General features: G+C 47.4%; 1 protein-coding gene across 1 annotated transcript; it reads left to right on the top strand.

Moving 5' to 3' along the window:
• Positions 1 to 1,041: 1,041 nt before the first annotated feature.
• LOC136939317 (ADP-ribosylation factor 1-like) lies at positions 1,042 to 4,882 on the top strand. Its single transcript, XM_067232059.1, has 4 exons — positions 1,042 to 1,217; positions 1,774 to 1,884; positions 2,021 to 2,145; positions 2,305 to 4,882. Exons 1-4 carry the CDS (start codon positions 1,070 to 1,072, stop codon positions 2,464 to 2,466), a joined length of 546 nt encoding a protein of 181 aa, XP_067088160.1. The 5' UTR covers positions 1,042 to 1,069; the 3' UTR covers positions 2,467 to 4,882.
• The last annotated feature ends 11,304 nt before the right edge of the window (positions 4,883 to 16,186 follow it).

Genomic DNA, 16,186 nt, shown 5'->3' with positions numbered 1-16,186 from the left:
TCTTCCTCATTGGTTATTAACAAGTCGACGAGCATTTCTATCATGGGCGATCTAATTGACGGATTCGATTTATTCAGGATTAGCTGTGTTCTAGCTTTCAGATGTTTTGCAACGTTCATACTCTTATGAGGGATTGTACTGGTGTATTATTGTAGAAAAGATGAACGATGACAACCATAGTAATAACTTAATAGATCATCAAAGCATAGTAGTCATAGCATGAACGCTCAAGCACACAAGGTTGCGTGAAAGTTTACGTTAATACTCCAAGTTACACGCTAATGTTTTCTATATGATGTCACTCAACCAGCCGGGCTCTATCTTGGGCGAGCCTAATATTTCCTCTTGTGCAATTGGTAGACGGGATGAGCGGTGGGAAAACCGGTCTGCGGGTGTCTTGTTAGGTTCCCAGTGTGACTGTGACATGACCCGCTCTGCCTCTGGCTATGAGTACACTGCAGTGCTATTGAAATGGTTTAAGGTCTGTTTCATAAAGTACACACTTACAGGGTAGGCCAATACCTTAACATAACCTGTGCCGGAGAGCAGCTTATTACTAATGTATATGGCTAAGTGTACTACAAATGGTATACTTTGTGTGATTATGGATGTTTTGGCTTAGTGGCATCTCTGAACCGTGTACATGTGTCATAGAACTTTGCAGCCGGTTCCCTTTAAATTCCACACACGTGGATTTTATATATGCACATGCCTGTTTGTGTAGAATATGAATCAGGCTTAACCTGTTGCTTTATCGTGTGTGTGTGTGAGACCCAGAGGCGCTGCAAGAGTGCCCATTGTTAAGACACTAAATCAACACAGACAGGGATGAATGCTTTTCTCAGCAGTTTTCTACTCCCTCAGTATTACACTGATATTCCTACCTCACACAGGGACGCAGTATGACATTCCTACCATCAAAGATACATTAGCTGTCTCACCGAGCAAAGAAGGAATGTAGCAATACAGGTTATATTCAAGCTTTTATGTGATACTGTGATGAGCTCGTTAAATGCTTTTCTACCTCCTCAATCCCTCTTTTGATGTCTCTTGTTCCAGATTAGTCAAAATGGGGAACATGTTTGCAAATCTGTTTAAAAATCTCTTTGGCAAGAAAGAGATGAGGATTCTGATGGTGGGTCTGGACGCTGCCGGGAAGACCACCATCCTTTACAAGCTCAAACTGGGAGAGATCGTTACCACAATCCCTACCATCGGTGAGTTTAACCTCCCCACCCACCCTCATGGCCCCAGGAACACATCCTCTGTCCATGGACCCGTTCAGATTTCATGCTGTCTAGGCTCCTGTCTGTGTTCGGTCGGCCTCTGTCTCACGTGCGGGGGTCGAAATTAACTTTGTAAACTCAGCCACATCCTCCCTGCATGTAATCACTGCCCACATGCCCGTATATGCTGCCCAAAGCTGCCCTCAGGCCATGAAGTAATGAGAATGGGGCCCGAGCAGGAGCCGTCGGCTCATGGTCAGAGCCGACATCTTCAGGAGGCGCAGGTCTGCTTCTGGAGCACATGTCACCCGCGGATCTCACGCAGACAGCTTCCTGCCGCCGTGCTGCCAGGCCTTAAACAGCCTCCTGAAAGGCACCGTTATGTCACAAGAGGCTATGTACTTGCCCAAGAGAAAGACCATTGAATTGACATTGAACTCTGGTGAACGTTGGTGCGTTGATGTTATTGACATTATGACAAATGGCCTTATTCCCTGACCTCAATCCTGCCCACTCCGCTCTCCTGCCCCTCTCATTCCCTCCTCAGGTTTTAACGTAGAGACGGTAGAATACAAGAACATCAGCTTCACAGTGTGGGATGTGGGCGGTCAGGACAAGATCAGGCCACTGTGGAGGCACTACTTCCAGAACACACAAGGTGAGCTCAGACCGTCGCTCCCCTCCATCTCCCTTCACCCTGCCACACTCTGGGCTCCGGCCTGATCTCCCCAATGTTCTGCTTCTCCCCCCCCCCCCCCCCCCCCTCCCTCACACCTCCTGCTGTGCCGCGCCAGGCCTGATCTTCGTGGTGGACAGTAACGACAGAGAGCGAGTGAACGAGGCGAGGGAGGAGCTGGCGAGGATGCTGGCTGAGGATGAGCTGAGGGACGCCGTGCTGCTGGTGTTCGCTAACAAGCAGGTGAGTCGACGCCTGGGCTCGCAGAGAGAGGTCCAGCCGCGCTAGTCGTCTGTGTCGCGGACGCCCGCCAAGCGCATGCAAATCGGTTGTCTTCCGTCTTCCCCCGTCAAACCGATGCCGTCTAATCGAAGAGCTTTGTCTGCCTGTCTCCTCTACCAGGACTTGCCCAATGCCATGAATGCGGCGGAGATCACAGACAAGCTGGGCCTGCACTCCCTGCGCCAACGCAACTGGTACATCCAGGCCACCTGCGCCACCAGCGGGGACGGCCTGTACGAGGGCCTGGACTGGCTGTCCAACCAGCTGAAGAACGCAAAATGATGCATCATTCCACCGTCTTGTCTGTCTGTCTGCCGTCTAGATCTTTGTCTGCATCCGTGCAGTGTGATGAGCGACAGTGCTGGTCCCAGTCCTCACCCGACCCCGCTCCCACCAGCTCCCCTTTTCTCTCTCACGTCATCCTCTGACCCATTGGGACTTTGACCAGTGCTATCCTGATGTTTGTGTGTGTGTGTGTGTGTGTGCGAGCGTGCAACAGTGGATCCTGAGTGTGTGTGTGGGTGTTTGTATGTATGCATGTGTGTGAGGGTGGGTGGGTGCATGCATGTGAGCTGGGAGTGTGAGCATCCCTGCTGTGCCTTTGAACAGGGTTCCTCTCACACCTGTGGAAACGGCTGCATGGCTAACCCCCCTGGACCTCCCCCCCCCCCCCCCTCCCCTCCTGCCTCACCCCCAGGGCATCCCAACATCATTTGGTTTTCGAAAGGCAAAGAAAGACCCAGGATGAGTCTTATGTGTAATCTGAAATGAATAAAGTTTATAGAAATACTAAATGACCTGATTGACATCCACCACTGTTAAGATCTGTTCAAAACCCTTGTTGAAACAACTGTTGAATTGAGACCCCATAACACGCAAGAATAATAACTCAATGTAACCTGTATCAGGTTGGAAAAAAGACAATAAAAAGACCTTTTCCATCCTAGATCCTTCTTTGCATTCTTTGGAAAATCCTATTTTTTGTAATGCCAGTGAACACATCTTATGTCTTGCCCTCCCCCAAACCCTAATTAAAGCTGAAGACATGATTGAGGCAAACCACTCTGCATCTTCAGTTATTATTGTGGCAACTTGTTTGTTTCTAATGGCTTTGGCGCTTGATAAAGCTGTGGGTGGCTGGGTGCACTGTGGGTGAAACAAATTCAGTTGTAAAAACCTATTTAAAGTTAAACCTCATCGTCATCCAGACTGCGTATGTTCTGTCTAATGTTAGAAAGGGTAGCTAAGTCAAAACCAGTGTTCTTGTAGATCCCAACTTAACCTTGTCATCAAGTCTTGAGAACTCATTGATGCAATAAGTTCAGTGTCTGTGTGTGTGTGTGTGTGTATATGTGTTCTGCATGGGAGGGTGTGGTTTGGTGTAGTAAGAGTTTGTGTGTAGAGGGTGGAAGTGGGGTGGGGGGAGGGGTTATGATTTCTGCTGCATTCCTGTCCAATGGAACGCGAGGCCTTTCGAGGGCTGCTCCCACTCTGGCTTTCGACTCGGTTGTTGTTTCCCCTTGTCTATTTTCATTATAGTTTTTAGGACATTCTTATTTGGATTTTCTTTTTGTACAAAGTACCTGGTTTCTTTGTTTAGCATGCGCAGACGAGCCAGGCCTGTAGTCTTGCAGTCCAATAGGCATCATTTGGGTTGACTTAATGAGGGCTGGTTGTGTTTCGGTTGGCTTTTTCAGGTGTTGGCTTTGCAGAGCCTGGCTGCTGTAGGGGCATTCTCCACATGCCTCACTGGACAGTCACGCCTGTCTACTCCCAGTACGGTGTTATTGTTCTGCTCCTCAGCCCACAATCCAAACTGGAGTAAAGATGTTACAAATGCTGGTTTGATCCTTGTTTTCTTCTGTGTACATAATCAGGGGAGCTATTCCTGTCGTTACCACAGGTTTGTGAACATCTTCCTCATGTGAAACATGACCAGCTTGTGCAATACAGTGCTATATAATGACATCCCGAGTTTGTCCATCAAGTTCCCACAGCAAGCCGCACCCATCAGCAATATACTCCCTCCCCTGTCATCTGTGCTGTATTAACGCCACCAGCGGTCACAAAGTGGACTACGCTCCACGTTGTTTGATAGATTATACTGTAACTAACAGAATGGTTTTCTGCGCATCCATATATTCCAAAGGCTTCTGCGAATGTTGGCGAGATACCATAGATCCACTTTAACACCCCTGCTTATTGAAGAAAGCCTTTAAAAAGGTTGCAATTTCACACTGACCTCGGAAGGGATGGACTAGGCTTCTCCCCGATATCTCTGTACAACTGGACAGTTAGATGTTATATTGTTTATTGAACGCTCAGTCTCAGCAAGTTTTGTGAACTAGTACTACTACTTTTGGCCTTTTTTTGTCTGTCAAGATCCTGTAGTTAGTGCTAAAAACCATTGAGTTGAATGGTGAGCATCATTCATGGTATATGGCAAGTAATTAAAGTGTATATGAACTTCTGTATGGAAATGTGTTTTAACTTGACAGTACAATTTAGCTATCCTTGTTCAGATGTGAAGCTTTAATTTTTGAGATAATTTCTGTACAAATGACACAAGAAGGTGTGTGCATATGTTTTCGTTTTGTTTTTCTTAATGATTTCTCTTTGTTTGTAGCTTCTTTTTTTTTAACCCATCTTGTAACTTCTGAGAAATGCACTATAATAAAGATATCTCTATTACAAACTACAGGTCTGATACAGGTTTGATCTCTCCCTATTCTCATCCTTAATCCTTTAACAGTAGAGGGTTAGCTATTACCAGGTGAGCATCAACAGTACTAGTCAGGTGTGAAGCCTAGATTGGATGACATGAGAACTGTAATACTGTTGTCGGCCACAAAGTGACACTGTGACATTCCCTATGAAACAGGACATTTTCTCAAACATCAGTCAATCAAACACTAAACAGCCATCCTTCCTTGAATGTAGTGAATACTGTACAATATTCCCACTTTAGCTCTCATTGACCTTAAATAATTAGCAGGCTGTCCCTGACTGACATGGCAGATTTGACCTGCCCCTGCAGTACACTTTTGTCATTTTTTGAAATGTGCAACAACAAGGTCATCTATAACAATATCATTCTTCAATTTGCTTAGATCAAGCGATGATCCCACCAAGTCTTTTAGGCCAATCTTTCATTACTATTCAAAATCCCAAACCTATCCCTGAGAGGAACCAGTGTACCTTATGAATGTCAGAAATCAGTATGTTATAAGCGAGGTGTTTACATGGATTTGTACACAGGGCTTTCTCAATGCAATGGATCAAGATGAGCATGGAAGCGGAACAATAAGCGTGTAAGTGACCAGTTTAAGACAGAGGAGAGCCTGGGGTCTGGTGTTCCTTAAGATCGACTGTGGTGGATCATCCATGCCCTTAGATTGTCTGTTGCTCTGTTCTGATTCAGTGCAGTATACTATTGTATGGTGATGCTAAATGTCAAATATGATCATTGTCAATGCTGTGGCTAGATTTCGTACAATGTCAGTCATATCAAGACATTTGGAAGCAACGTTTCAAACAGTACAAGACATTGTTCACGTGCATTTTTAGACCGTCTCATCAAAGGGAGGATATGAGATTCCTTGAAAGGGTTCTTGGTGAGGAATGCACCTCAACCCCCAGCTGTGTAAATATAATAAATGCCTCAAGGAAGAGTCACTGACAATAACATGGCAATAATATGAAACATGGAACCAATCAGAATTGAGGTATTTTTTCCCCTCCTCGCTCTGATCCCGGCCCAGATCCTGGTTGAGTAATTGACAGGTGACATATTGGGGTCAGTGTGACAGACAGGAGCCTTTGCATGTGACACACCAGCGGGCCTCAGCCCCTGAGGCAGCTCACAGCTGTCCCCACTGGAAACGTGCACACCTGTCACGCGTGTCGAGTTTTTTTCCAGGGTTTTCAAGGGGCTGTTGTTCTCTTATCCCAGGAGTTCATCAGGAGTGAATGGTGATTACAGACAAGTGATGGTATGTTTGGTCCTGAAGGGAGCCTGTGTCTGAAGAGGGGTGGTCGTGATGAGCAAACGGACATCAGATGACACAACGTCAGCGGAGCTGTGCAGGTGAACACCATCTGGAACAGATGCTTTATATATACAGTATAGGCTAGTATACATATATATATTTATGTAGGCTGACAGCATTCATAAGCCTTTGTAGGGATCACCGTGCAAGTAGCTGCACTGTGCTGAACAGCGCTGTACATGGGAATGTCGATTAGTCCTCCCTTTCTCCTCCTAGTCCCCCTACTCCTCCTCCACCCAAATTTCTATGATTGCTTGTGGTGTGCCATCAGGGACTCCATAAGATAACGAGGGTTGATGGACTAATCGTTATGATTTAATTAGTCTCTTTGATGTTCGTTCGGGTATTAGTGCTCAAAGATAATAATGATCTTCTCAGGGCTGTGTCTGGGTGGGGGCTTGAGAAAGCAAGGCTATCACACTCCCATTAGCTGCCATACGAACCCTCTCAGGATAGAAAAGTGCTTGCAGTGTAAATTGTGATTTACAGTGTGATTTTTGAAGATACGTTCTAAAACATGTTTCAGTTCTTGATTTGGATATACAGTAGGTCTGATACTGTAGCTTTGAATTTTTTGACTTTGTCTATTTTATACTCTCTGTGGATTTATGGATATGAGAGAAACATTTTTGGCCCCATAAAAATGTGTTATTTAAGTTAGACATTTGAATTGAGAATGGTGGTGGAGCACCAAAGCAGGGTGTGTTGTTAGGTGTGTGTTGTGTTGGTGTGTTTGTGTGTGTGCACGATGTTTCACTTCGTGACAACACCTCTCGCAGGGCAGAATGTAACACTGCACTTTTTTTCACACCCCAAGCTCAGTCTCACCGAGCTTGTTATCATTGCTCCCTTTGTAATTTGCAAGCCTACAATCAATGTTTACAGCATATGTGTATAATGGGCATCCTTCATGGCTCCTCCACCTTGAAATTGTTCCTGAAGTTTGTGCCCCTGCTCTCACCACTGGATGGAGCCCAAGTATCTTGTGCCTTGAATTAAAACACACACTTTCTTCCTTGAGGACTCAGCATCCTTAACGCTAATATTGTTGATGTACATAGGCCTATACACACACGGTCGACCATACAAACAAAACACGTACATTAGACAACATTCTTAACCACATACATACTTTGTTAGTATTATTAGGTAAAACCGGCGCCTACACAGTATCTTATTGCAGCATGTCACCATTGCCATTATTTAATTGCGCCAATATTGGCGCTGACAGGTGCCGATAGCGCTGTTCTGTTGACTACGGTTGATGCCCCTTGCGCTGCTGTGCTGTCACATCACGCAAGCGGATGTTTTAGCCTTGGCTACAGTTTCACAAATAGGTTAAGTAACTTGACATATCTGTTAGACAAATTGTAGATGATGGTTATATGGTAGCATGCCAAATGAGATGCAGCTGAGAGAGAGAGATAGAGAGAGAGACTGTTTCACAAACATTGTATAGCCCATTGTATAGAACTATTTAAACGATCTTTTATTTAAAGTGCGTTATGAAGGCTAAAGACTAAAGTCCTGGCGACTGTTCTAGATTAGTGGCGATGAGGGAGTGTTGTTTGTATCAAGTGGAGGCGCATGCTGTGTCAGACCACTGCTCCATGATGGTTACCCTCCACCACCTTCCTCTTCCAGCTGGATTTCAGGTGGCCTATTCTCCACGGATATGTTACCTTGGAAACAGCACACTACTTATTTATAGAGAGCGTTTAGATAGACATGGGGGATACCGACAAGATATGGACAAATCCACGTGCCTGTGTGTATGTGCGCGCACGTATGGTCCGCGCATATTTCATAATGATATTTATGAGGCAATTTTGCAGCGTCTTTTTTGGTGATAATATTATCTTTCATTTGAGCGCTGCTTAACCCGCGTACAGTGTCACTTCTGTTGGTGGTGTTACTGGCTGATAAGGTTTGGCTCTCGCTTAGATAAGTGACTACAAACAGCTGTTGCTTTTTTGTAATTTCAGTGCTAAAGCCGTTGTACTCTTATCTGATACTGAAGGCTGTCAGTATGTACAATATGAATAAATTGTACCCTTGTACTCAAATAAACATCTCAATGCAGTAACACACCCTTTCTCTTTGGAACCACATGACCTTTACTAGGCGGTTTGTGAGGAATGTTCATATTTCATCCTGAGCGGTGACATCGCACCCCCACTTAAACGCCACATTAACCCGCTCCCCCTGACCCCCTCCCACTGCCTTCAGCATATTCCAGAAACAGCTTCTTCCCCTCTGTCCCAGCGTTGTATCCGCCTGTGGAACCCAGGGGAGGGGGGCAGCCTCTAGCCTCTAGTCCAGCCTGTTGGTGTGCATTCCAGAAGAACCATATAGGCTAGTCTGGAGGTGGAGGTGTATGTGTTTTGTGGGAGGGGGTGGGGATGGGGAGGACTGTGTGTGTTTGTGTGCATGTGTGTGTGTGTGTGTGTGTGGGCAGCATTTATGTGAAATAAAAGATCTATGAGATGTTTTGTAAGGATCCCACATGAACTGTCACCCCCTTTGCTTGGCACGTGTGTGGGTCACAGCGTGCACCCAGCCGTGTGTGTGTTATGTACCATACCCCCGTGCACACATACATCAGCATGCATAGCTGAACACTGGCCAGCCACAGGCCAGTTCACTCACGGGCACTCACTAGCCCATCTACTCTCAGCCCTCCCCCAGGCTCCACCACCATCCATAAACACAACTCATCTTCAAAAGGCCACATCGCCATGGAAACACAGGATTTGGCCGGTTGATTGGCGGTGCTCTCAGCATGTGAAGGACACTGAGTACCCTTTGATTTGATAAAGGAGTTAAATCCACAGCCTGGTCATGCTACCGCTGTAGGAGAGGTGAATAAAACACAGTCAGGTGGCTGAATGGTTAGGGAGTCGGGCTATTAATGAAAAGGTTGTTGGTTCGATTCCCTGCCGTGCCAAATGTTGTTGTGTCCTTGGGCAAGGCATTTCACCCTTCTTGCCTCGGGGAGAATTCCCCTGTACTTACTGTAAGTCGCTCTGGATAAGAGAGTCTGCTAAATGACTAAATGTAAAATGTTATGTAAATATAAGAGATGTCTCAATGGTCTACGTTAAATGATTGCCTTAGATGAGGTCTGCGTGTGAAAATATTGATAAGCTGGAATGCTGACTTGACGGGAGGAGGAGCTACAAGACTGTCCCGAGGGTAATAATGGGTGGTATGCAAATCAAGGAGCCCCATGATGTGGATCATTGGCTCACTTCGATGGACAGTGCTTGCTCCATGCCTCCACCAAATTTGATTTTAAGAGTAAGCAATGGGGCATGGATAGTCTAGAAGACTGTTGGATGCTGGCACGTATGAGAGGGTAAGATGATAAATGTCAGTCATATAATTGGACCAGACTTGGTTCACTGTGCATTGCAGCCATGGCCTGTCTGCACCGGAGTGACATCCATCATCTTAGCCTCGCTCCAATACCTGAACGGCAGCCCTGCTCCCTAAGGAGCCCCATGCTGCAGTCCACTCCACGTGATGCCCTGGGTTTGTGTTATTGGCTGTGAGAAGCAGTAAAGGTTACGGTGAGTGAGAGGTAAATGTGTACGGGTGTGTGTGTGTGTGCGTGTGTGTGAGAGAGAGAGAGAATGTGTGAGTATGTGTCGTGAGAAGGGCTGAAGGGTGATCGATGCATTGAAGCAGTTGCCTTTTGCCTTCTCACGCACTTTCTCATCCTCCTCTTTCTCAGCTCACCCACAAACTTGCCCTCTCCCTGTGCATCCAGGCGTACTGTCATTGACCCCCCCCCCCCCTGCCCTTCCCCCCCTCCAGCCTCCCGAGCCCCCTTTCTAAAGATCTCAGAAGACCGGCCGCCACTAGAGCGAGGGCGAATCTGTTGTGCCACAGTGTGTGCTGCTTTCTGGGTCGGTAAGCTTGCACTCTCTGGATGAGGAGAAAGGAAGAGGGGAAATGGTCTGGGGGTGATGAAGAGGGGAAATGGGCTGGGGGTGACGAAGAGGGGAAATGGGCTGGGGGTGACGAAGAGGGGAAATGGGCTGGGGGTGACGAAGAGGGGAAATGGGCTGGGGGTGACGAAGAGGGGAAATGGGCTGGGGGTGACGAAGAGGGGAAATGGGCTGGGGGTGACGAAGAGGGGAAATGGGCTGGGGGTGACGAAGAGGGGAAATGGGCTGGGGGTGATGAAGAGGGGAAATGGGCTGGGGGTGACGAAGAGGGGAAATGGGCTGGGGGTGATGAAGAGGCAAGGCGAAAGGGAAAAAATACACTGAAGAACACGCTGAAGGACGAGACAATCCCAGCTTCTATTCAGCCATGAGGAGTGGTAAGGTCAGCCTCAAACTATATCTGGGGAGTCAGGTGGCTGAGCGGTGAGGGAATCGGGCTAATAATCCGAAGGTTGCCAGTTCGATTCCCGGTCATGCAAACTGACGTTGTGTCCTTGGGCAAGGCACTTCACCCTACTTGCCTCGGGCGAATGTCCCTGTACTTACTGTAAGTCGCTCTGGATAAGAGCGTCTGCTAAATGACTAAATGTAAAGGTAATATCTAGTGAGGGTTATTCGAAGATGAAGCTCTACACCAATGAACTAACTGCTGTTGAAGACACCATATATTATGTTATCCTTTCAGAATAGTATGTATGATAATACGTACGTATTTCCGTGGAGGTGAATCAATGAATCAAATCAGTTAATCAAAGTCTGTCTTAGAAGCTGCAAAGTAGTTGCTCAGTTACCCTTCAAATGATATGTCTGTCAGACGAAGAGACTGAGATAGGGGGTACACAGGACAGCCACTCAAGTCCACTGTTTGGTCTTTTGAGTACACTCCAAAGGATACAAGCCTGCTACTCATCTCACCTGACTTACCAGACTAAACCATCCATACGTGTTAGACCAATCGCTGTGGAGAACAACAGAACAGATACAGACTGAACAGACATGCTGCTACATTCTCCAAATGAAGGAAAAGATCAGAATGTGCTATACTTCGGGTCCTGATGAATTAAAGTTGCAAAGCTTATTTCCCTGTGCTAAAATCCACCAAAAATAATTGGAACATTCGTGGAATAGCTCCAAAGCTATGATGACATTTAGATTGCAGCCATTATTCTCAAACATTGGCTTAGCGTGGTATTTGTATGCAGAGGGGAGTGCTCACAAAAATAGGACCTGCACTGAAGTAAAGAGGAACAGATTGTCAATAAATGTCAGTAAAATCAATAAGTCTAAAGTTACATGTTGGCAGGACTGTAACTTGCTATTGAATATTTGACGTAAATTCAATAATTTTGTTTGATAACTTTATTCAGATATAAAAACGTATACACAGCGAGACATGAAATTCTTCTCTTTTTAAAGGAACACAAGAGGGATCAGAGGACGCAGCAAATGCCAGTCTGCTGACTTCAAGTAAAAGACGAGGAAAAGTTCAACATGAGGTTAATCCGGTAATTCACCAGCCTATGGCCCATGACTTTTGATCCTCTACACATAATTTAATATGATAAGGTCTGTCTGGTTGCTATTTAACAGCCCCCAAAGACATCCTGTTACTGCAGACCACAAAACCATATTACTGTTCGCACAGGCCTCACTGCCCAAGTTGCAATAAATGACAGTTGAAGCGGATTTGCGTTCCTAATGCTTTTCTGTCCTGCTGCTCCAGAAAGACTCATTAATCCTTTCCATTGGACTCAAAGGACCCTCCTTAGATGCAGTAGTGTATCTGCCTGTTGTGTCTTCATCATCACCACCACAAACCCAACACACCATCACCACCATCATCACCACCACAAACCCAACACACCATCACCACCATCATCACCACCACAAACCCAACACACCATCACCACCATCATCACCACCACAAACCCAACACACCATCACCACCATCATCACCACCACAAACCCAACACACCATCACCACTACCACCCCCATCATCATCAATCAATATATGTGATAATAGATGTTTATGTGCCAATCTGCACCCTTTCCAGCTGTTGAGGCTGGATGGGGGGAGTCAGGCACTGTGGGGTTCCTGTCCTCAGTGGACCTCCCGTATCTCTGCAACAGCAGGCTGGGATTTGTCACTGCTTGTAGAACCAGCTGGACCACACACCGGCCGGCACCCTGGCTTCTGAAAGGAGCGGGCAGCTTGGATGTGCATTATTCATCACTCTGTTCATTAAGACCTTTCTTCTTCTCCGTCCCCATCTCTCCATCTTCAGGCATGCTCTCCTAGCTATCTCTCGCCCGTCACAGGCTCTTCCGCTTGGCTATGATCTTCGGATTATTTTCTCGTCCCTGGTGATGATGCCGGGCGCTTGGTTTCTGCTCGACGCTGTTGTAGCGTGCGGGATGTTAGCCTGCTCTCAGCTACTGTCCCTTGTGCTGTCACATTCAATACTGTTATTTATGCTGAGAATTATTCTTCTCATAGATTTGGTTGCGGCTGGCCTCTGCACTCGCTGCTGGCAGTGAACAAACTGAGAGGATTGTTGGCAGAACCTCTTACACAGCAAGGATTTATGCCAATGTTTAAAAACACTATAAAGGCCAAGAAGTCATGGGTCACCGTTGATTTAAAGGCGACCCATCTGTAGTGCCTCTGTCAACGGCCGGTGCAGCGGTGTCCTGTCCTGTCCGCTGTAACCTTGCCTTTAGCCTTCCACAGCTCCATCATGAGGTTCCTGTCACTAGGGGACATTTTAATCTGTCTTTTCTTCCCTCTCTCTCTCTCTCTCTCTCTCTCTCTCTCTCTCTCTCTCTCTCTCCCTCTCTCTCTCTCTCTCTCTCCCTCTCTCTCTCTCTCTCTCTCTCTCCCTCTCTCACTCTGTCTCTCTCTCTCTCTTTTGTTCTGTCACACCATACCCTGTAGCATCTCCACACCCGAAGAGCTAATGAGCACCGCACGTTCCATCTGTCCATCACTTCCAACACGTATTGGTTTAGGGACCCTGGTGCCGTGCCATGCCTCCCCAGCTTCCTCCCTCATTACTTGGCTGCATCTCTCCTCCTGGCCCCTCTAGCTCTGGTTCTGAGCTCCACAGGACTGGGTCCCTCGGCTCACCATGATTACCATCTCTCTGAGTGGAAGATGTGCCTCGGGCGCCCAGTGTCGAGCTCGGTCTGTGCCTTTAAGAGAGGCAGACGGTTTCTGCGCTGAAGACAAAACAAGGGAGAGCAAGAGAGCCCATGAATCTATCATGAGCAACATTTTTGGGTTCCTTCTTAGCTGTGGCATTGAGCATCGCTGCACAGGCATACGCTCTCCTGAGGTGCCCAGTGGGGTTGAGGAGGACGCCTCTTTCTCACATACACCCTCTTGCTCTCGAGCCCTCCCTCCCTCTCTCCTCCCTCTCTCACTCCCTCTCTCTCTCTCTCACTCACTCACACACACACACACGCTCACACACGCGCAGTGCTGTCAGAGCGTGCCTGCTGGACCACCGCTCTCTCTCATTGAAGGAGGGTCCAAGAGAGCCAGAGAAAGACAGAGAGAGCGAGAGACAAAGGGAAGGAGGACGGAAACGGGAGAGGAGCGAATCGGAAGCGGGGACAGCGCAAGGAAGGAGAGACTAAACGGCGCTGTGAAAAGAGAACGCAGGGGAACCGGAGGGAGGAGAAAAAAGGAGGAGGAACAGGAAACGCGATCACTCTCAGCTCCAGCGGTCCGTGTCGCAGCATGGGCAATGCACCATCCCAAGGCATGTCAACCCTATCCATGCATACTTATGTAGCAGGTATTTTGGGGGGTTTCGGCGTGATTTCTTTCCCAAACAGACGACTGCCCTATCAGATCCTCTGATGTCCGGCACGTAGGGACGACAGGGAAGCCGTATCACAAGGCATTGCTTGAGTGTGATGCTTTGAAGATACCTGCTGAGAGGCAGGGTGGCAGGGTGGCAGGGGAAAGGTGGAGGAAATGAATGAATGTAGGGAGAAAGACATGATGTAGTCTGGGGGGGGGACTGGATGGAGGTAGACGGATGTATGCATGCACGGAGGAGCCGGCAGATGGGAGGGGACTGGATCTGGAGTGCTCGATCTATCACTGTTGAATAGTTGGATGCTAGTGCTTGTAGGCGAGTGTGCGTCCGGTGAGGCTAAGGTGGGAATATGGTTGTGCGAGAGTATTGTGAAGATAGGTGCAGATATCAGGAAGGTGACACCCGCACCAAGGAATGGTGTCTTTGTGTGTGTGTGTGTGTGCATGTGTTCATGTGTATTAGTGTGTGTGAGGGAGAGAGAACGTATAAAGCACATATGGGGGGAACCCTGAAATCAATTGCACAGTAACAAGCTGGATTTCTAGAGGGAGCATCATGTGTATATGGTGGGGGGATGGTACGGTGTGTGAGGGAATGGATGGCTTAGCGCTTTCACCTGATAGTACGATTTGATGCAGCCTCTCTCTCTCTCTCTCTCTCTCTCTCTCTCTCTCTCTCTCTCTCTCTCTCTCTCTCTCTCTCTCTCTCTCTCTCTCTCTCTCACTCTCACTCTCTCTCTCTCTCTCTCTCTGTCTCTCTCTCTCTCTCTATCTCTCTCACACTCTCTCTCTCTCTCTCTCTCTCTCTCTCTCATTTCCTGCTCCCTTCCAGTCTCACTACATATTGAACGTTGCCAGCAGTTCATTTTTGACGAGTGTTAATGGTCAAAACACAAGCAGCCCAAGAGAGTGCTTTCACAAGCCGTGCGTTAGAGGAGAAACTCCTTTAACATCCTCTGCTGGAAATAGGAAGAGACAGGTGTGAGGCAAAGAGATTCTTAGAGAGAGGCAGAGCGGAGTGTGTGTGAGGGGGGAATGTGTGCGCACGCGCGCGCGTGTGTGTGGGGGGGTGTCTTTTAGAAAGAAATGAAGGGGAAGAAAAGTGCTTCAGGCACGGCGTAGAAAAAGGAGAGAGATGCTGGAGGATGCCGGGGAGAGGAAAGCGAGGGGAAGAGGGAGGGATCACTGGAACTCCTGGTGAACGCACACTCCCCAGAGTGAAGGGTGGAATGCAGTTCACTCTCCCCCCCTTCCCTGTTTTTCTTTCGGTCTCTAGCCTCCTCCTCTGCTCCTCCTATCTTCCCCAGCCCTCATTCATCCACCACCAGGGAATGTCTGGTTGCTAGAGGTAAAGAAGGAGAGGAGGGAGATGGAGAGACTAGGAAAGAGGGAGGGACTGAACAAAGGCTCGCAGGAGGAGAAAGCGTTCACAACTCGAAGCTAGAGTCATGAACTCTAGTTAACTAGAAATGTGAAGGTAAGTTGAGGAGTAGTAAGTTGAGAAACTGAGATGAAGAAATGTGTTGCAGGCCACCTTTCTGACGTTTGGTTGACGATCCTGCGACCAGCATAGTTTCAGTAAGATCAAGTTCCAGTTTGACGAATCAAATGACAAGTCCATGCAATTCAATGTAGTTGACCAATCATTGTTAGGTTTATCATGTAGGGAAGGGTTTTGCAAGTCAAGGGTTTAGAAGTGAATTTGAGAGGCGCCTGATAGTAAGCTAGCAAGCTAACAGTGACTCAATGGTGGTCTGGCATTGGCGGTATCAACAGCTCTTTATGCCCACTGACTTTACATGAGACAGAGACTGACTCAGGATCAGAAGGGGCTGGTAATTGGTTAGCCTTCATCAGTGTGTCTCTGCTGCCACAACATTGGCTGATCAATGTGATCTTTCCCATCAGTGGTCTCAGTGCTTGCTTGCAAAAGGAATAGACGATTCATGTTAAACGAGACCGCCAGACTCTGTACAGACCTCTGACAAGAGGAGGAGATGATCTCAATCTGCCTTAGGTTACAAAAGACAAGACAATCTTTGCAATCACAAAGCAGCTTTGGTCAATGGTCCTATCTGATCCCAGAAGTGAGTATATGGACGTTTTTCGACTCTTATCAGCCTCTCTGTCTCCTGCTCTTCCTCGGGCTTCTGTCTGTCTGCTGTGTCTGGGT

Source organism: Osmerus mordax, unplaced genomic scaffold (genome assembly GCF_038355195.1).
Source record: "Osmerus mordax isolate fOsmMor3 unplaced genomic scaffold, fOsmMor3.pri Scaffold_175, whole genome shotgun sequence".
Taxonomy (NCBI): Eukaryota; Metazoa; Chordata; class Actinopteri; order Osmeriformes; family Osmeridae; genus Osmerus; species Osmerus mordax.
This window is presented reverse-complemented; position numbering and strand designations above follow the sequence as displayed.